Source organism: Fulmarus glacialis, unplaced genomic scaffold, assembly GCF_000690835.1.
Source record: "Fulmarus glacialis isolate BGI_N327 unplaced genomic scaffold, ASM69083v1 scaffold4903, whole genome shotgun sequence".
NCBI lineage: Eukaryota > Metazoa > Chordata > Aves > Procellariiformes > Procellariidae > Fulmarus > Fulmarus glacialis.
In genome coordinates, this window is record NW_009200964.1 from 15,128 (window position 1) to 36,697 (window position 21,570).

Consider the following 21,570-nt stretch of genomic DNA (forward strand, 5'->3'; position numbering starts at 1 on the left):
TATAAGTTAGCTATGTGTGAGATATGCAATTGATTAGCTGAAACACTGAGGAAAAACTCAGGTTAACTCTTCATGCATGTGTACAAAAATAGCTACTACATACATATACTACCTATGACTTTTGCTTCTGTGCTAGAAGATCATTCTTCCTTTAAATTACTTCAGTTCCTTAAATGAATAAAGATATTAATACAAATATTACTCTGAAATGTTTAAACAGGTTCTGATACTTTCTAGATATGTTTTCCAAGCTCTGTCTTTTGGCGTGCTATCATATCTGAGTGTTGGAACTAATGGAAGTTCTCATAATCTCCAACAGACTTTTTTTGCAGAAAGTTCTGGTTTTCAGCAGTTCCAAAGAGCAGCATCTTTCTAATCGAGCCATTAATTATTCTGACTCCTTTTTGGGTTTAAAAGCCTATTTTAAAAATACCATTATTAATTTCTACTTATCTACAATGTAGGCTGCTGTGAATGCAAATTGTATATTGACTTGTATGGAGTAGGAAAAATATATATTATAAATATTGCCTACATTTCTCTTTTAGAATCACTGATGGAGGTGTAAAGCCATTTGTACAAGGTTCTTCAGGAGCTAAGCTGAGAGCTGAATTTGGCTAATTGTATTCATGTCACTGATGTTTCTGTCACAGAAATAGCACGAAGGTACCATAGTTCAGTACAATATTCTTCTAGTGTGGTTAGACTTGCAGTATATTTCTAATGTTAAAGTTCTTAATATGTTAATAAACGGGTAAAATTATACAGCCAATTGTATACAGAAAATACTGGATAAATGACTAGTCTTTTTTGGCATTGTGAATCTCTTGAAAATGATCCATTATATAAAGGGGAATCCATCAATACTAATACGGAAACCTGAGAAGTCTTAATTTTAGAGGGAAAAAAGTGCTTAAATGATGGTTGTCAGTGACAAAACTGCATTAAAAGATTAGTATGTATGAGTCACATTTTGTAAACTCAATAAATACTCGTGTCTGCACAAACAAAAAACACTCTATTGCTAAACCTCTTCAATTCCAGTTCCTCAGAAGGAGTATTGGTATTGGCAATCAAAAGATAATTTTTAAATCTCTAGAGAAGATTGGAGTCAGTCTTTCCACTCCTTACTAGGTCTCTCAGCAGGCCCCTGTTTATGCTTTCGTAACAGTAGTTGTGAATAATTGTAGCATGCTTGCTGGTAAGCTAGGGAATGCCTTCTCTGTTTTAATGATGGAGTGTTACCCCTAAGGCTCTGAGCACAGATGCACTGCTTGAGGAGTCACATTTCTTAGGTCTTCTGGTTTGGTTATGGGAAGATACAGTTTATGGTGCTTACTTACGCAGTAAAATTCAGTTTTCCATGTATGATCAGTCAGTGCTGATTTGCAGAACCTGGCAATGTCTTCATTTGCTGTGTACCATTATTTGCATAGCTGTAGTTGGGTGTGGGTACAGCCATGGGGTCCTGAATTCTGTCATTGCAGTAAGCTTTAAAGTTCCTGTGCAAGATATGAGAGATTTGGAGATGGGGAAAAGTCAAGCATCAAACTAATGTAAATAATATTTTTATGTAATACAGCTCCTTGATTTCCATATTTTGATTTAATTTGATTGCTGTTCATGATTTCAAACATTTGTGATGCTTATGCATTATGAGTGGAATCCTTGGAAGTGCCTATGTAAGCTAGGTATCAAAAGTCTAGAGTGCTTATTTTCATAGGTCCCCTGAAAAGAACTTAGCAAGGATTATTACAAAATGTACTTGCTATACTACGCTTCTGTAACAAAAGTGGAAAGCTGACAGTTCTGGTTTTTTATTTAATTTAGATGTCATGAATTGGCCTACCTAAATCTGCGTCACTGTGAAAATGTGACTGATGCTGGAATTGAAGCCTTGGGAAATATGTCGTCATTGATATCCATTGATATCTCTGGAACCAGCATCTCAGATACGGTATATATGTGATTAAAGAGTGAAGAATGTGTTTATTATTTATCTAGGCTTTTTAAAAAAAATGCAATAAAAATCCATTCATTTAAAAACCTGCATGGATATGAAGCAGTGGAGTTGCAGTGTTGTTAAAACATATTTTAGAAATGTGTATAATATAGTATTAGCCCGTGTATAGGCAGTAACAAATAAAAGGTAGTTCTTAAGTTGGACAATTCTTACATTTGAAAGAGAGAAACAGAAACCATCAGAAAGAGGAAGTTTGGCTGCTGTGAAGCTGATCTGAAAAGAATGTTTATTAAGCATAATTTTTTTGCTCCAGGATGATTAGGCCTGAGGGAAACCAAAAAATTGGTATTTTTAACATTTAAACTTGTAAAAATTGTGTTTTCCATGAACTAGATTTTATGGTGAAAAATCCTGAATGTTAGCTCTAGCAGAGGCACTGCTCTATGCTGTGGTCTAGAAAATAATTGCTAGTGAAAGAATTACTAACAAGGTATCTTCAATGTGTCAAGTTGCTAAGACTCTGGAAAGCAAAATAGTGAGTGTTGGAGCCAGGTTAAACATTGCAGGCCTCCACATTAGATGTTCTTGGCAGGTCCTGCCTTGTGAGCAGGGTTCTGAGCCAGTTCTGCTGCTTCTTTTACTTTTGGGGCAAACTCTTTTCACTGAACACAGAAATCTAGGAGAAACCTCATGAAGAAAACTTGCCATAGAGGCTATTCACTCAGTCACTGTTCAAACGGAATTCTGACCAAGAACTTTATTATTTGGTTTTAACACAGAGTTTGTGCAAAAGTAAATAAAATGTGAAAAAGTAATTAAAAAGTCTGTATCTTTTGTGGAGGCCTGAAAATAAAAAACAAAATTAAGCTAAATAAAGAGGGTTGGGAAATCCAAGAAGACTTCATTTAATGTGATAATTTAAAATATCGTAGGATTATATCTGAATGAAATTTATGCTGCCTTGAATTACAGTCCCACAATGTTTCAACAGAAATGTTTTCTCCTTGCCTGGTAGTCTTTTAAAATGCTGTGTTGCTTCTTACTCTAGTTTTCACATAGCACAACCCATGACCTCGGCAATAAGCCAAGCTCTTTTGCTTACATTGCATTTCTAAGGTTTTCAGTTTTCTCTCTCCCACAAGACGGATAAATTAACCCGGAAATTGACCATTTATCATTTTTGTAATTGGTAGTACTAGCTACAAAACTGTTACCATTTTTGCTGTTTGCTGTGTTTAAATATATAATATTCATGCAGGTATAGTAAATACATTTTCTAATCTTAAAACATTATTTGATAAAAAGAAATCTAGCAGTCTGCTTTGTAACAAGCTACTATTTGTATGCTTTGACTTTATATTATGCATTTTATTGGCATATAGAGGAAGTTGTATTAAGATCTCTTTCAATTTAGACTTTGTAAGTATGGCTTTAAAAACGTAGCAGAGAGCATAATGTTTTTGTGCAGTAATCAACACCATTACGCTGTGCTGATAAAGAAAAATTGTAAGGCTCTTGTGCTTTCCTGCAGTCTGTGCAGTAGATCTCTGTTGCTTTTGCTGTCTTGCTATTTAGTGTGAAAAATGTAGAATGTGCAACATTTGCACTACACAAGAGAATTTTCCTTTCTGGTTTTTCAAACGACAGCAGAATCATTCTGCCCATCAAAACAGAGCAGAATTTACTGTGAAAAGGATGACATATACTTAAGGGAAGGATAGTTGAGAAAAGGTACAGTAGAGTCAGATTTTCTTACAGATTTGTGTCTCAGGTATGACTGACTTAATCAAAATGGAAGTTTTTTTCCACTGTTGGTACCTCCCTCTTCTGTAGTTGCTCTGATGCCCAATAAGTGAATGTTCCTGTTGTGATCTGTCTTTCATTCAGGGAATTTGTTGAATTTGGAAGAAATATATTGACTCTTAGAATTGTCCCTGACAAGAGATTTTGTTAATAAAAAAAAAAAATTACAGTACCCTGTAGACTCACAGTAATTAAAAAACGTAGTGCTAATAAGAAATACATTAAAAGTCTCTCATATTTGGAGAAGTTTATTATCCTTGTCCTGAGTCTACTCCTCAGCAGAAAGACTGGAAATTGAATAAAAATAATATATATCTGCATATATTCAGATTTTGATATTGTGTAGAAAGTTACGCATTTTACGTAGAGAGAAAATGCCTAGGCAAACTTCTAAACACAAGCTAGAATAAGGCAAGTAATTCATCTCATGTTGAAGCTGTATGTGTGCTTAAGTGTCTTGCTAAATAAGTCAAAGACCATTCATTAACAAAACCAAATATCATCCAATAAAGAGGATGTCAACTTTATGCATATGAGAAACTGGTGGTATACTGAAGAAGTTACTGTACTTTTCTCATTAGGGCTTTGACTATATTGTTCTTACTCTCATAAAATAGATAATATTAAATTAAAAAACCCCTAGGATTACATTTTAAATATTAATTTATTTACTCACTAGAATTATTTTAAATATGAATTTATTTACTCAGTTATTTTAGCATTCGTTCTTTTACATTTCAGAAAATATTTCCTTCTTTATTCAAAATTGATTTTTTTAAAACAACACACATTTTTAAGTCTCAATAACTTTTTTTAATAGTGGGAAGGACATTTGTTCTGTTTTTGTCATTCCTGAAGTACTAAAAATTGGTTTCTTAGAGTTATAAACAACTTAAAAGAGACGTAGAAATGAAAAGATTTACAACTTAGTGACAGCATTTCTTTAAAAAAAAAAAAAAAACACACCATGATGAAGCAAAGTTGTTGAGTTCTTTGAAAAAACTACCTTTAAATTCTTTGAGAAAACTCCCTTTTTTTTCTAGCTAGCCTCCCTTCCCTCATTGTTTTCCCTCACATTTTGCACTTCTAAACTCCCTGGAATAGGGACCATAGTGTTTTAAATTGTGAGTATGGTGAACATGTTCATGAATGCATAGGTAATATCACAAGTCATTTTAGATATCATTGTAAAGGTCTTCACAATATATGCAAGGTGTTTAAGCTTTATTATGGCGCTGGAAACATTAGCATTTAGGACGAAAACCTATTTGTCTTTCTTGTAAAAGCAGACTCAGTAGAAATGGTTCCATGAGTTAGGGAAGCAGTTTTAGTTACAAGCTTTATTCTCATACTCTCCATATTTTTGTTAAAATGTCTTGAACTTTTTCTGATGTCTATATGAAAAAGCTTTGGCAGCTTTGCTTCAGGTCTGAGAGTCTGAAAGCATGCAGCTGCCTAGCTTTCCTCATTCTGACACAAGCTGCTGATGCATATGGACTGGACCACCCATCTTCTTGGGACATAAAAAAAAAATTAAGTATAGAAGTGTCAGCACATTTGAAGGAAGTGTCTTAAGTCAAGCAGGATTTAGACAGGAAAAGGGATAGCAAAGAATAATAAAAGGTGTTGTTAAAGAAACTTAGTTGACCCCTGAGTTACACAGAGCATCCAGCAACAAAACCAGTGGATGCCGTGACATAGACTCAGGAAGCTTAGTATCAGTGGTGGATTATATGCAGTGTAATAATGAGAGAAAAAAAAATAGCCTACAACATAAAAAATAGTTAAAATACTTTAAAAATGGGAAGAACCCTGATACACTTCTGAAATCAAAGATAAAAAGGAAATATGAAGTATACAGAGAAATATTCTTTGCTTCTGCATTTTCTTCTGCAATGACTGTCATGCGTAAAATTCTCTCTCATAATAATCTAAGGCCCCATTCTCTCTTCTGGCTGAAATGCCTCCTCAAGAATTATCTGTGGCATCAAGTCACAGATCTTTTGCATGTTATGTGTAGTTACTCTTTGAAGTTGAGGATAATTTGTAATCATTGAGAACTCTGAAGTAGTGGTTATACTACTTAGTATAAACATTTAGCTCAACTTTCTTTTCTTATGTGTTTGTACTTGATGATACTCAGATCCTGGCTCGTCCTCAAGGCCTGGCTGCAACATAAATATTTACTAATATTTTAATAATAAGTTTCTAAATAGGGGGAAAAAAACCCCACAAAAGTGGCATTTTGGCTTTCCACAGTTATCTAGAGTAATTTCTTTGCACTCTTAGTGAGATTCTGAATCTACAGTGACTTGAATCCATAGCCCAGCTCCACATTTTGGTCTGTTAGAAAATTAGGCCAGTAGGACTGAGGAAGAGCCTTGTTAAGAAAAAAATGCTATCAGGTCTAATAGAAATAACCAGCAACAGACTGCAAGTGAATTAGTTGCATTTGATTTCCAAAGGAAAGGATGTAACAAATTACATGCATTCCCAAGGCAGGGAAAAGGAAATGTTAAAATATATTAAAATGGGCTCCAAGTTCATATGTTAGGACTCCAGTTTGCGTGGGAGAACAGAGAAAGAGAGGAATTGACCTGGAGACTTAGAAACTTAATTATGCATAGAAATAGGAAATACTAACACAGAGAGTCATTACAGTCGATTCCAGATGTGCTAACACCTTGAGTCCCAATGCAAGTCACTAGGAATGAAAGGTACTTAGCAATGTTGAAAATTGGTCTCGATATTTTTACAGGACATTTTGTTACAATGGAAGCCCTGTCATCTGGACTTAGTGTCAAGAAACATTGGCAACTGTATTTCATAAGTTATGATCTGGTCTAATCGCAAATGATGTTAAGTACAGAAATTAAATTTTATGGCATGGATTATACACAGTCATACAGGGAGATTTCTGCACTGCAAGAGAAAAATGTCTCTACAGTTCCTGTAAACAGATCTCACCCACCTTTATATTAGCCCAGGTATTGGAAATAGCATAGCTACATTTGCTTAAGAACTTACCCGTTTTCCAGAAGGTTTTTGCTATCTGAAACTGAACTTTGTTCTGCCACAGATGTATTGTTATTAGCAAAATGATACTGCATGATAGGAGTGACATTCTTCTCTTCTAGTGAGTGTTTGATCCATGAAACTGGTGCCTGACTGTGGCTAATCTGTGCAGGAATCTGGGCGTTTTAAAGGATAAGCTGAGTCATTTCATATCAAATGGCTCAGAAATGGAAGGTGGGAGATACCTCTTAAGAGCTGTCTTCCAAGATTGGAGTCACTTTGAGGTCAATCTGTTTGGTTTGGGGTATAAACAAGAAGTAACATCTGTATATCTCTGGAACATAAAGATACATTACAGATGCTGACCTTTAAGATTACAAAGAAATATGTGAACAGAAATCTCCGAAGAAGCTGAAATAGCGTAGCACATGGTTATTGTTAGCGAGAGACGGTACATTCATTGTAGTCTGCAGTTGAAAGGCAGAGACTTGCAGCTTGTGAATATAAATAATAAAGAATTGTTCTCTGGTATGCCATAGCCTCAGATAACTTTTGTCTCTAGCAAGTGAAGACCCTCACCAACTGGTACAGTCAATACTCATTTTCTCATCTACAAAAACCTTGGTGAAATAATAATAAATGATGTTCTGCAAATGTGTGTAGGCCTCATGTAATAAAGCAAATGAAACACAACAAAAATGTAAAACTTGCTTGAAAAAAACAGCTGTTGGAGTGGAATAAGAAGTTTCTTTTAAAGCTGTTTTCTAAATGGAAATGGTAATATACGTACTATACAAGAGATGCAGGAAAAAGTCTTCCCTTTCTCCATGCAACAGAAGATTGATCCAAGATACATGGGGTGATTTCTCTATGTTAAAGGGGAAGTATGTTTTTGGAGACACACAGAGTGGGTGATCCTAGTCTGTATGCTGCACAGTGTGTGTTTTGCTAGCATCTACTTCCAGGAGTTCCAATGATAATATGATAGCTCTGACCATATCTTTCAAAAATGTCTGGAGGCTTAGTATGGAAGAAAAAAGTCTCTAGAAATAGGTCAGTATCCTGCATGGGGATCCCTGACGTTATTCGTCAGGGAATATTACTGAATAAATCAGGAAGTCTAATAAAACTAGTGATAATTGGCTCCTTTGTATATATGTTAGATATAAAATAATAGTTAAAAATTTCATACAGATTAGACTTCCTGCATAGAGCTTGTTTGAAGAGGTTTATTTTTGGAAACGTAGAAGTTTCATAGTTTTTCTATATAATAGACAGTTCCTAATGACATTCCTTGTCTTCCATGTCTTCACTTTCACTCTTTCATTTCTCAAATCTGGAATTATTAATGAAACACTTCACAGGAGGTGAAAAAAAAAACCTTCTGTGATTCAATGTCACTCTAGTCATATAAAATTATTATAATTTAACTTTGAAGTCATAGTAGCATTAGTTGTCATGTAGCAAAAAAAATCTTTATAATATTCTTTAGTATTTCGTTACCAAGTACATTAAAGTGGTGCCACTTTTAAATAAAGAAAAATGCAAGAAGAAATTATGTCCATAAGGACACACCTATCACTGTCAGTCTCTGCTGTAAGGAATTCAAGTTATGACATAAACCCATTTGGGGTTTAAGTACATAACTGTTTTTTTGTCTTGAATAGAAGTGCTCTGGTCAACAAAAATTTGAAATCTGTAGATTTTCATGAAGCTGTTGAAAGTAATGGTCACCACATAATTGCGTCTGCTGAGAAAAATGCAAATTTCTTCATTTTCATAAGTAGCCAGGATTGGAAATCTCTTTCATTGTTCCATTTTTTGTTTTTATTCAGCATGTGAGATTTCAGGAATTTGCAAAATTTGAACTCTAGCCGCACTCTTCCAGCATTATCGTTACAGTGTGCACATCTGGATTCCAGACACTATTTACATGTGCTTATTTTTTCAAGATGGTATTTCCTCTCTGTGCAGTGCTATTCACTGCCTAATTGTAGATAATTTATTAATCATATGGAATAAAGTGATAACTTTGTTTTTCAGTAAAGTTTAGTTTATTGATATGAAGCACAGAGATATTCTGCTGTGAGTCTCAAAATATATTTTACAAAATCAACATTTAATTCTCCTTCAGATTGGAGAGTTTAGGATCAGAACATGGTCCTGTTCCCTGGTGTACAAGCAGTAAAAATCACAAAGCATATTCGGATCCTTTTGCACTCCTAAAATAGGAATTTACTAAAGTTTTCACCTCCCTATTGCCTTGAATATGGAGGTTGTTCATGCACTTATGAGTGCGACTGCATCGTTTCAAATGTTGTCTTGTACCATAGCTGTAGCCATAAAGCCCTTACTGGTAAGCAAATCATAAAGGCAGCAATTTCAAGATGTTATTTGGTTGTAGCAAATAGTATTTTGTTCTTCCCACAAAAAAAATTTGTGAAAAGTTCTTTCAAACGCAAATTTTGGAGGAGACCTGTAAATGTATTTTGCTTTATGAAAGTCCTAGTCTGTGTCCTGTGGAAGTATTTCATACCACGCTACTTTTCTTCAGTTTCTTTCTTTCTGAACAGGAAGGAAAAGCTAATTTTTTGCTTTCTCAATTGAATTATTTCTGCAAAGAATTCTTAACCCTTGTACATACTTCAAGCAAAAATTGAAGGATAAACTGTATGCATTCTGCTGACAAGAATGTCTTAAAAGGTGCTGTAATTCTTAGAAGCTTTAGTATACAGGCGTTGGATATTATTGACTATCGTAACATGTTAAATGTAATTACATATAATTGCATAAATTGATTTTTAAGATTAATTTTTCTGGAATTTTTTAGGGCTTGAGAGCCCTTGGCCGCCAAGGAAAAATAAAGGAACTTTCTATATCAGAATGCAAAAACATCAGTGGTTCTGGGATTCAGGTAAAACTTCACCTCTTTTCTTGGTGTTTCCTGGAAGCCTCTCTATTTCTTCAAATTAACCATGTCCAAAACTGATCTTATTTTACTCTCTACGTCATCATTCATTCTTCATTACACCATTCTACACTCTCACTCTTACAAATGATTCTCCACTTTCATTCCTTTCCTTCCATGAATTTTAATAAGTCTTCAATTCTGCTTGATTCTGAAATTCACTCCACAAGAGCCTTAATTCCTACTGAATTGTACTGTGAAATTGCAATCTAAATTGCTGGTACTATGATTTCTTTCTTGCTCTACAAATCCTTCACCAATTTCTATTTCAAACATATTTTTCCCATCACTGGTGTGGGCTTTCAGGTCTTGCTTTCTGCTTCTTTAGTCAGCCATTTGTTGAATGCCGTATTTAGATGACTTAGCATGCCTCGCTCAATGGAATAGTTGAATTTCTTTTAGTCTGTTACACTTGGTGCCTCATCTGCTCCTGGTATATTCCTCCGCATCATTATCTCTTAGTGACACAAAAATATGTCTCGATATACCTCTAAAGGCATTTCTTACCAGCATAAATGGTATGATTACCATGATTAAAAATAACAAATTATATTTCAATAAGAAATGCATCTTCTCCAGATTGAGTAGACATCTTCGCTGTTTTATGGGAAAAAGCACAAATTGCACTGTGTCATTATTTGAATAAAACCTTTAAAAATGTCCTACGAAAACATCAAATGCGTAATTTATTCATATCTAATGATGAAACTAATCTGCTAGAAAATGGACTCCTTGTATTTTAAGCTAGATGTTTGAAATACTGACTTTTTATTCTAAAGATCTCATCATGCTCACAGCAAGACATCTATTGAATCTCACTAAACTTCATTTTTTCCATTGTTTTTCTTTTTAAAATTATTATTATACACAGTGGTTTTGAAATTTAAATATTGGATCTGGGCAATATAAAGCTAGATACTGTTCTTAAAATAAAAAGATTAGATTAAAACATGTATTGTTTAGTATTCTGATCTCATACTTAGCCTATGAACTTAGAAATTTCCCAGGGTCAATAATCTTTATAAGTAATCAGACAGGAAATTAATTCATTTGTAGAAAGGCAACCTACAAATTGAAGTTGCCACAAAGGCAGTTATTTACATTGATCATAAGTTATGAAGTTACACAGTGAGAAAATACTTTCTCTTTTGAATAATCAGCAATTATAGAAATATTAACACTAATACAGTATTTGAATTTCATTTTACAATGCTTATAATTTTTTTTCATATTTCTGATTTACTGACCCTTGCTTTTTTTTAAATGAATGTCAACAATGAGACTTGCCATCCAAATATTTATTAGACTTACGCTATCATCACAGCAGTAACTACATACTAAATTCTGATTTATTAGTACTCATTGTCTTGTTTTGGTAAAACCAGTTATTTGGTGTTACTGTAATTCTTTTTATGGGTAAAGCATTGCACTGGAAACTGGAAAAGATTCAGAGAGGGTAATAGGGATGATCAGGGGTATGGTACAATCTCCATAAAAGGAACAGATAAGTAAGCAAGGAACCTGTGGTCTGGAAAGAGGATGGCTGAGGGAATACGACAGAGATCTGTTCAATCGCAAGTGGCATGAAAAGGGTGGATAGGGGTCAACTTTTTGCTGTTTACTTCCATACATAATCTAGTGGGCATGAAATGAACCTAGTTTGAAAATTCAGAACAAAGAAAAGGAGATGACTGTTTCCAAAATGTATAGTTAAACTGTGAAATTCCTTATCACAGGTTGCTTGAGGTTTACCTAAATCCTTATGGGGATTTGACAAATTTGCTATTATTGCAAGTATTTACTGCTTTGTGTTTCAGAACAATGTAAGAAATAAACACTAGTTGGTAACTTTACAGTAGAAAAAAGAACCATCCATCTTGTTAGGAAGGAGAGAGGATTTACATCCAAATGAGAGCACTTTTTTCTGTAACTGAGAATTGTTCCTAAATGTATGTAACAGAAATGCTTAAATCATGTTTTTTAATGATATCAATTTCATGCCCATAAACAGTTGCAGATCGTAAGGCTGCAGGTACAGGCAATGCCATCACATAACCGCAGTCTTCAGCTTCTACATTTTTTCCATTATAAAGCTCCAACATCCATCATTTTATAGCCATATATTGTAAGGATGAGTCAGTTGTTGCTGTGCCACAAGGGATGCATCTGGATTGAATCTTGTTACCCAACATACACGTCAGGCCATTAGGATTTGCTTCTTTAGGAATAATTCTGACTCGCCTTTCATGAATGTTCTGTGTGAAGTTCCATGTTTTTAACCAAAAAAATGACCAAGTATGTACATGTTGTGTACCTCACGGAAAGCCGTGTAGTGCCAGTGCTGCTGCTTTCAGAGGAGGATATTCACTTCTGCATTCTGCTATGCTTATGGCTAAGAAGCTATTCCAGTTGTCTCACTACACAGAGTAAGTTCAAAGACTGTGAAAAAAGAAGTGTTTATGCTTTCCTTGTCTGCCATATGAATTTGAACTTTTTGAGGAAGAAAGCGTCAGCAGGGAGTACATGTAGGAGTTACAGAAGCCATGTTGTCATGGATCTAGGGAGGGCACGAGAAAGAAGAGGTATGAAGTAAATCAAAACAAAATGGCAAGTCCTTTTTTGTAAGTTGAATCTAAGGATATGAGTTTATGGAAAATTTGTAGAGTAACCCCATTGTATGCTGCATGACTTGGTTACCCTTTGATTATATAAAGAATATTTAAATTATGTGAAAAGAAAATGCATATTAAGAGGGCTTTACTAACACTGTTAAGGTAAATTGCTGGAAAGTTATAAAATAACTAAATAATGTAATGAAAAATAATATAAACAGAAATAATGTTGACTGTACAGTGTTAATTCTGTTACTTGTTCCCAGGCATTATAACAGTATGTAAATGCTTATGTGATCACATATTGTGTAAATAGGATCTTTGCTCATTCATAACTCAGATGACGCTCACTTAATGAGCAGCAATTTAGTATTTCATATTTTCATTGATGCTTGTGTGTGTCCTCAGGTCTTATTTACACAGAATTAAAATTGTGCAAATAAGTTAGAAAATATTATTTTATTCATACGGTATTTGATTCTTTGTAGTGTCTAAATGTTTTGCAAACATTATTTATCTTCACAACCTCTTCTGTTGTTTTCTATAGGCATAGAACCAGGGATACAGAGCTGAAGAGAGCAAACAAAGCTCCATTCCCTTTGATTGCTGTTTGCAAAATTTTAGAGCAGTTTGCAAAATAATGTAGGGGTAGACTTAAAGTTAATAGCAAATTCAGAACCTAACTTTGAAGGATATTTTAAATATGTATGTAGACAAACTATGCCAGTAAAAACAAGACAAACATATCTCACAGGCATTGAAATCTTGGCTTCAGCTTGTGCTACATACCCTAGCTGAGAACGTAGTGATTAAGTCATCACATCTGAGGCCTAATTCTGAAGGGAGTGCCGTTTCTCTTACACATGGATAAAAAACATTCAGTTACTGGATTTAGAATGTTTCTGTATTGTGGGTAACAAACAGCCTGTAGAGCTAAGATTGAAATAGGAAAGGTACAGAAGCCAATTATTATAAATTCTGAATTGTCCACTCTAACTAGTCCTAAGTTAAAACATTCAAATTTTAATACTTTTGTAAAATAAAACAAGAACCCAAAGCCCAAGAAGCACTGCCTTGCTAGATAGATACCTATCACTGATAGGTAGAAAAAAGAAGCTAGAGTTCAGACAAAAAGTTCTAAAATTCCGGTCTATGAAACAAATTTCAGACTTAAAACATTTCTTTGCATCTCTTTAGGTAAGACCTATGAAAATCACACAGAATCACATAATTTTTGGTCATAACAAAGCTAACATTTTCCAGTGATCAACCATATGTTAGTGTCTGAGTTCCTGTTTCACGTAAGGAAAAAATAGCTGTGTGTCAAAGGTAATAGTCTGATTACTACAGAATTTTTTTCAGAGTGATAAATATGTAATATTTGTGCATGATAAATATGTGCATTTGTGTGTCTCTGTGTGCATGCACATGTGTTATTTATCCATGTGGTCCTTAGTCTGTTTACCTCAGGACTAATTCTTGAAAGTTTTGAAAAGCTTCATGCAACCAGTGTTTTTTATTCAATCTACTACATAAGTATTTCCTTCTTTCCCCTATAGAGGTAGAATTTCCATTCCAGTAAATGACAAATTACACTGGCCTTAGGCCAAGATTAGCAGGTCTGGAAGATGAGCTCAGTGGCAAATTTAAGGCATCTCACCATGGTTTTAGGCTGGACATCACAGAAGAGGAGAGATTCTCACTGAAGCTAAAGCTTTGGTTGAGCCGCAAAATGTTCTCCGATGCTCACATCATGGCACCATTAGGTGAAGAAATACGATTTTAGGTTGTTTGGTTCTTGAGTTAACAGATCTGCAGGCTCTTCAAGAGAAGGTTTCCACAAACACAAATTATGGTCTACCTTCTCCTTCTCTTTGTAGGCCTAGAAGTGAATATTTTCAGGTTGCAAAAAGATTCAGGGCAAAAGGTAAACAAAGTTTCAGAGTGCAAAGGAGAAAAGTATATTTTATGAGTCTATGTGGCGTTTCATAGGAGTTCCATCGCAAACCATAAATGTGCATAGTATGCCAAAGTTATAACTACCCATGTTTCATGAGAAGCAAAGTTTTATGTGGGATTCTCTGATGCTATTTAAAATATACAATTTAATGTGCATTTTGCTAAAAATTTTCATTCATATGATCACCTGTCAGAGGTGCAAGTATCAAATGTAAGATGAAAGATACATGAACACATTGAGTTGGTCAAATTATCCTTTTGGTCTTTTCGATTGGCCTTGTAGAAGAGAACACGGAAAAGGTATTACTGTAAAAATTAAAAAACTCATGTAGAAGCTGGAATGTCTCAGTAGTAGTATTAATCATAATAATAATAATAGTAATAATAATACTAACACCTTACACCTATTTATCACTTGCCATCTGCAGGTCACCGAACTGTTTTGTAAACAGCTCTCGCAATTTCATAATGTGTGAGGTTATCTCCACTCCGTTCTATAAGCTGGGAAAGGTCACTGCACCGTTTGGTCTGTTGTTTTCCAAAATGATCTGTTTTACAGGGCGTACGAAAAAGCTAATATCTGAGTTACAAAGGTGCTGGAACTGAAGTCAGTAGGATCTGCAGGTGCTTATCTATCTAAACATGAGGATAGAAATTGTAGTCAACAGGTATCACAGCAGGAAAAATGGCGCTTCAGCCACAGTTAACTGGCCTGAGCTCCACAGAGCAAATCAGAACCCAGAACGCCCGAGTGACAGTCCTGAGATTCTTACCCTTTCCTTTCCAAGAAAATAATGTAATTTATACAGATACAGTTGTTTGTTCATTTTTGCAAAAAAAAAAGAGAAAAGTTAATATACACAAAAGCGGGCATTTGCAGAAAGTAGAAGAATAAATGTATTGGGGCCAGTCCTTTAAGCACAAACCTTTAGGTTCTGGGTTGTGCTCAATTTAAAGAATGCAAATTCAACATATATTAATATATACAGTGGAACTTATATGAACTAATGAACACACAGTATAATATATAAGCAATGGAAAAGAGCCTCTTAATGCATCTCTTCTTTTTCTAGTGACATTCACAGCCAAGGGCTGAATGACTTCCCTACTAATAAAGGGTACCTAGAAAACTGAAGTGCCTGAAGTGGATCAAAGGATTGATGTAAATGTATTGTTAACTGAGAATAAATAGAGTAGGCATGTCACCTAAGAATGATTGGCTTGTTTGTCACTCTTTCAGGAGTTCTGCAAGGGCACAAAATACTTGGAATACTGCCATGTCTCTTACTGCCCTCAGCTGACGGATGAAGCTGTGAAAGCAATGGCATTTCACTGCCACACGCTAACATCTGTCAACATAGCGGGTTGCCCAAAGGTATGTATAAGAAATAGGGCTATAGTTCTGGGATTGCTATTGCAAAGAAGTACTTAGTATTTATTCAGAAATTTGACCTGCTGGCATCTGTGTCTTGTCACAATTCTACAAGGTACTTAACTAATTTAGAAATCAGAGCGTAAGTCCAGCTGACTTTCCATGAGTTTAAGTTCTGAGACTCGGCTCTTGAGAGTGTTTGGCGTTCTTCTCATGGTTGCAGTTACAACATAAAGGTGTCCGTGCTGGATCAGGTAAAAGTTTGTCTCTCCAGGGGTTAATGTCTAGGGAAGGGTGAAAAGGGAAGGGCTTTTAGTGATACTTCCTGCAAATACTCTCAGCTTCTGGTGTTTTGGGTGCTTCCAAAGGGTGCTGTCTTTGTTTTAATAACTCTTGGTATTTTCATTCATGGAAAAAGTTGTTGTAGTATTGCTTCCAACACTATCAAGTGGGAATATACTAAGTTTATTACTACCTTTGGAAAAGTTCATCTTGAACTGTCCTTCAAAATTTCATCATACTCATTGGACCAGTTTCCCTCTTTTTTCCTACTGAAGTGCCCAGTTCCTTCCACAAGAAGTATGCAGCCATCGCTTGTCCCTGCCTTCCTCCTCTCCGACACCCATCTCCATAACCCTTGACTATCCTTTCAGCCCTCCACACAGTCCTCATGTCCTCTTACTCACTGCAGTGGCTGAACACCTTAGCCTCCGCGCCAACTAGTTTGAGGTGACCTAGCTGACTAGTTAGCCAGCCCTAAATTATACATATTCTGATCAGTTCATTAGCCTTTCAAAAGTTTATAAGTTTCTCAGCCTCTAGGACAAAACCCACAGGCTGACTCTCAGATCTGGCAGGCCAAGGAAGTTGCTCTGTGTCCTACAATAGCCCTTGGTTTATATCTTACAGGTACCTACTGTACAGCATTAATTATCATATAGGTGCGTCTCAGTCTCCTGTATCCTTTGCTTTTAGATAGATATTAAACTATTTTTTCATAATAACAGAGATAATAGAAATTGTGCGTGGAGATCTTCCCAAAGTAGTTGAAGTTGGCTGGAAAGCTGCCCAGAGGAAAAGGACCTGGGGGTGCTGGTCGACAGCCGGCTGAACGTGAGCCGGCAGTGTGCCCAGGGGGCCAAGAAGGCCAATGGCACCCTGGCCTGTATCAGAAATAGTGTGGCCAGCAGGAGTAGAGAGGTGATCGTGCCCCTGTACTCGGCCCTGGTGAGGCCGCACCTCGAATCCTGTGTTCAGTTTTGGGCCCCTCAGTACAAGAAGGACATTGAGGTGCTGGAGCGTGTCCAGAGAAGGGCAACGAAGCTGGTGAAGGGTCTAGAGAACAAGTCTTCTGAGGAGCGGCTGAGGGAACTGGGTCTGTTTAGCCTGGAGAAGAGGAGGCTGAGGGGAGACCTCATCGTGCTCTACAACTATCTGAAAGGAGGTTGTAGCGAGGTGGGTGTTGGTCTCTTCTCCCAAGTAACAAGCGATAGGACGAGAGGAAATGGCCTCAAGTTGCGCCAAGGGAGGTTTAGACTGGACATTAGGAAAAACTTCTTTACTGAAAGAGTGGTCAGGCCTTGGAACAGGCTGTCCAGGGAAGTGGTAGACTCACCATCCCTGGAAGTATTTAAAAGACGTGTAGATGAGGCGCTTAGGGACATGGTTTAGCGGTCATGGTGGTGTTGGGTTGACACTTGGACTTGATGATCTTAGAGGTCTTTTCCAACCTTAATGATTCTATGATTCTATGATTCTATATTAGAAGTTAGCTAGTTTTGCAAGCAGTCTTCTCTGCCATGCTTTCCACTACACTTTATAGACTAACACAGAAAAAAAACCAACCCAAAAACCCTATAAAATGGCAGGCTGGAAATTGGGAGAGTTTCTGATTATCAGAGCAATGAATTGTAAAACAGCATCCTGGGAAGGGACATGGGGGCAAAGTATTAAGGAATGTTAGGATGGCTCTTGATAAGGGAATGAACTGGGTCATATTTTGTAGTTCCTTCAAATGGGAACAAAAAGTAGACTCAGTGACCTAGTAATCCTCTTCCAACACTTTGTTCCTAGATGATATCTTTTCTTTAAATGGTTATAAAGCCAATCTGTTAACTGCTAATACCCTACTATTTTCAGAAAAGAACATCAAGACTCTTTCAAATAAACTTACACGTAAGTTTACAAGTCTTTTTTGACTTGAATCCAGTCTGCAACTCCATAAAATGAGATGGGTACACCTGTGGATGTTAAAACTAATGGGTCTTTCAAATCCTTTGGCAATCTCTAGTGTAAATTGAGGGGATCCAGCTGCTAAGTAAGGAAATATTTTCCACTCAGAGACTGTTTAAAAATGGTCAGGAGATTAAAGAAAGAATGAACCTGTTCCAAAGGATATATGTTAATATGTCTGACAGTCATGTCCTGCAACATCAGCTATATTATATAAAAAAAAAAGAATTTGAAAAGAAAATCATAGCAAGAGAACATGGAAAAAATCAATACACAAATACATGTCCATTAAGAATGTTTTGCCATGTGCTATGCAGGTTACTCTAAAATTAGAAGAGCTTATCACTTTAATCATATCTACTGGGGCAAATTAATTGTCTTTGAACAAACCCCACTGGCTTCAGTGAAAGTGCAGTGAGCGTCCCTGTCACGTCTCCGTAGGACAGGTACGAGTCATTTCGCAAATGCTGATACTAAAATATTCAGCAGTGCAGTTCTGAGTCTTACGCAAAGAATGAGCCTGATTCAAGGGTAATTCTTATTTCATAGGAAAAAAATGAAGTTGCTGTGGGAAACATATCCTACACATGAAAAAATATAGCAAGAACTGGAAATAAATCTCTGGTTAAATGAATGAATCAGCTATTTAAATAGCAGAGTTCTGAAGACACAGTTCGATGGGCAATGAATTCTGTAGTTCAGTCCTCTAAGATGAATAGGATTGAGTGTATGATGAATGTAGATTTCTCTTAAGTGCATCTGATACCAATTACTGAGTTCAGGCAGCAACTTCAGTTTATTTCAATAGGAATATTAATATTTTAATCTATTTATTAATCTATTGCAGATCTAATATTGAGCATATAGCTAAATCTGGAATAAGCAAGCACAGAATTTCGTCTATATTCCAGGAGGACTTTATCACGAGATAGTGTGCTAATTTTCTGTTCCACAACCCAAAGTCCCAGCTTCATCTTGCCTACTTGTCACTTTTAGATTCTCATGAGATTGCTGTTTAATGCAAGTGAAACCCTCGTCTCCCTTTCTACCATCCCACTCCACTGATTTTAAGCCAGTGTCTTTTAAAGGTCTTTAACATGTCCCCTCTTGATTTTTGGTCCTGACTGAACAAGGTAATTAAGCATTTAAACTGTTTCCACTGAGGTCAGTGGAGCAATTAAGTAGCTTGCATGACTGCTTATGTACCTTAAAGACTCTGTCTCATGTGTTTCTCAAATGCGACTTCCAGCATTAATGGCAATGAATATCTATTTAGAAAAATGGAATTGTGAGGTGGAACTAAGCAGCTCTACTTCAGAGCTAAAGAAAAACAACTATACGTTAAAAAGGTCTTGGTGTGAGACACTCATTTGTAATAGAGAATTGAGATATAAAATTGATATAATTAAACTATAAGTCCAGCCTAATAGTTTAGTGAGAACAATGCAATAGCAGATCAGGCTAAAGGCTTATATGTGCTACATGCAAAATTATGAGATTGGGAAAGTTAAACCATTCTGATTAGGTGAAAAAAATCCCACAATACTTTAGACTGTACTGGATTCACAGTTAACTAATACCTAATATGTTCCTGATATTTAAATGACGGTTCTTGTAGAGCCTCTTGAAGAGATTCAGAATTGGGCTGTGCCAGAAATTTTACTTCCATGAAGTATTTTAAAACATAATTTTCCCACAAATCGGACACTAAAGTTGTGCTCTGTGTTTTTGTCTTGCTTCATTTACAGATGACTGACACCTGTATCCAATACTTGGCTGCAGCCTGCCATTATCTCCACTTCTTGGATGTCTCGGGTTGCATTCATCTTACTGACAAAACACTGAAATATCTTTGGAAAGGTTGTAAGCAACTCCAGATTCTCAAGATGCTGTACTGTAGAAATATTACCAAGTAAGAGGATATTTTCTAATCTTAATTCAGTTGGTCTTAATTTGGTTGTAAACCCCAAAACATGAGGTTTTTTTCTTCATTGGCATCATGTTGCCATGCTAGGTATCTGGCTTGAGCCATCTTCCTCCTTTATCAACTAGGGGGTGTCCATGTTGCTGCCTTAGGATTCCTGTGGCTTGGTGTGGGTATCTACATATTCTAGTGCCAGCCAGAAATGAAGGGGAATAGGGACCTCAGTTATCTTTATGGCGGACAATGTCCTGTTAGGGAAATTTCTGCAGAGACAGGATATCACCTCAAGGGCATGTGGGAACATGAGGGAGAAAACCAGACGGGGCCTAATGCTCTCAGCCATCGCACTATGTACTTCAGCTCACTCCGAGGGTTTGTGGGAGCCTGTTTCCCAATGACTGCAGGTCCGTATATGGCAGAAGCAGATTTGAGCATTGATGTGGGCCTGTGCTCAAAATGCAGCATGGTTACAGCAAATGAGTCAAGGTATCATAAGGATAGTTTCATGAAGTACAAGTGAAACATACTTGTTATGTATCTACAATTGGAAGAAATAGGTCATCTACCACAGTGCAATCCAACTTCCCTACTGGTGTAAATGGACCCAGCCTCTTGATTCCCCATGGCATTTAAAAGCCAGTCAGTTCTGGTCAGGTTTAGTGCCAAGTTTTCAGCTCTGTATCTCCAAGATGCAGATCCAATGTCTGTCACCCTTCCATGGAGGTTAAGAGCATCACAGACCAGGCGCCGTACGCCTAGAACTGCACAGTGGCCACAGGCACGCCAAAGGGACTGAAACTGTTTGGAAAAGAACTAGATTTTAAGCATGGTCGATATATCGGAGTGTATAACTTAATGACTTCAGTAAAAGTAAGAAATATATAATACTATATTATATAGAGAGTATCGATACTAGGAGAGCTCTAACCCCACTCTAACAGGACCACTGTAGGTAGCGCACTCCATGCTAAATCATTCCAGGGTTTAATAGTCACTTTAGAGACCACAAGACTAATGCAGATGCTTAGTAACTTAAAAGATATTTCCAGTGTGCTTCATGCTTTCCAAACCCTCCTCGGTTTATTTCCCTCTAACTGTCTCGCCACAAACAATTCTGCTGTCGTTACTTTTATTTTCTTTACTTCTCTCTGACTTAGTTTTCTTAATGTCATCTCAGAACTTCCATCTCAAAACCTCTACTTCTGATAGATACAGAAAGTTTTTTGAAGGATTGGTATGCAAGAGTACGAATTGAAAAAAATTATTCTAAATGAACTACACTGTTCATTCTGAAAAAAGATATTTCAAATACGATTAATTTCCTCATAACTTTCTGATTTACAGTTTTTCTCATATTAAGCCTCAAGGGATTTTATTTTACCCCCGGATTACTGTTGTTGACTTGCTTTTTCTGTGACTTCGTATCTCTGTTTAAAGCACTAAACAGTGTGTCATCCCTTTCGGGCTCTGGTTGCTTATACATCTTCCCGTAGAAGTGAGATGTAGTAGGAACAGAAATTTGGGTTGAGTTCCAGTTTATGTTGGGTGAGCCGTGATCAAAGAGCTGACCTGACTTCTCAGAAAACCGTTTGCATTATTGTAGCCTTTGCAGGATGACCCAGGATTATGCCTCTGCCTCAGAGTCCCATATGCTATGGGTTCTCCAAACGTCTTGATTAAACTCTTCTGACTCAGCCAAGGAATTTCCCAACCAGTTATTTT

The 21,570-nt window shown here is 36.3% G+C and overlaps 1 protein-coding gene across 1 annotated transcript in view; it reads left to right on the forward strand.

The window, feature by feature from the left end:
• Window positions 1–21,570, forward strand: part of FBXL13 (F-box and leucine-rich repeat protein 13) — a gene marked incomplete at its 5' end in the record, with an annotated part of 39,030 nt that overhangs the window by 11,909 nt on the left and 5,551 nt on the right. The window contains 6 exon segments of the mRNA XM_009573766.1: window positions 549–602; window positions 604–666; window positions 1,831–1,957; window positions 9,612–9,695; window positions 15,561–15,695; window positions 19,673–19,836. Coding sequence (XP_009572061.1) covers window positions 549–602; window positions 604–666; window positions 1,831–1,957; window positions 9,612–9,695; window positions 15,561–15,695; window positions 19,673–19,836 — 627 coding nt within the window.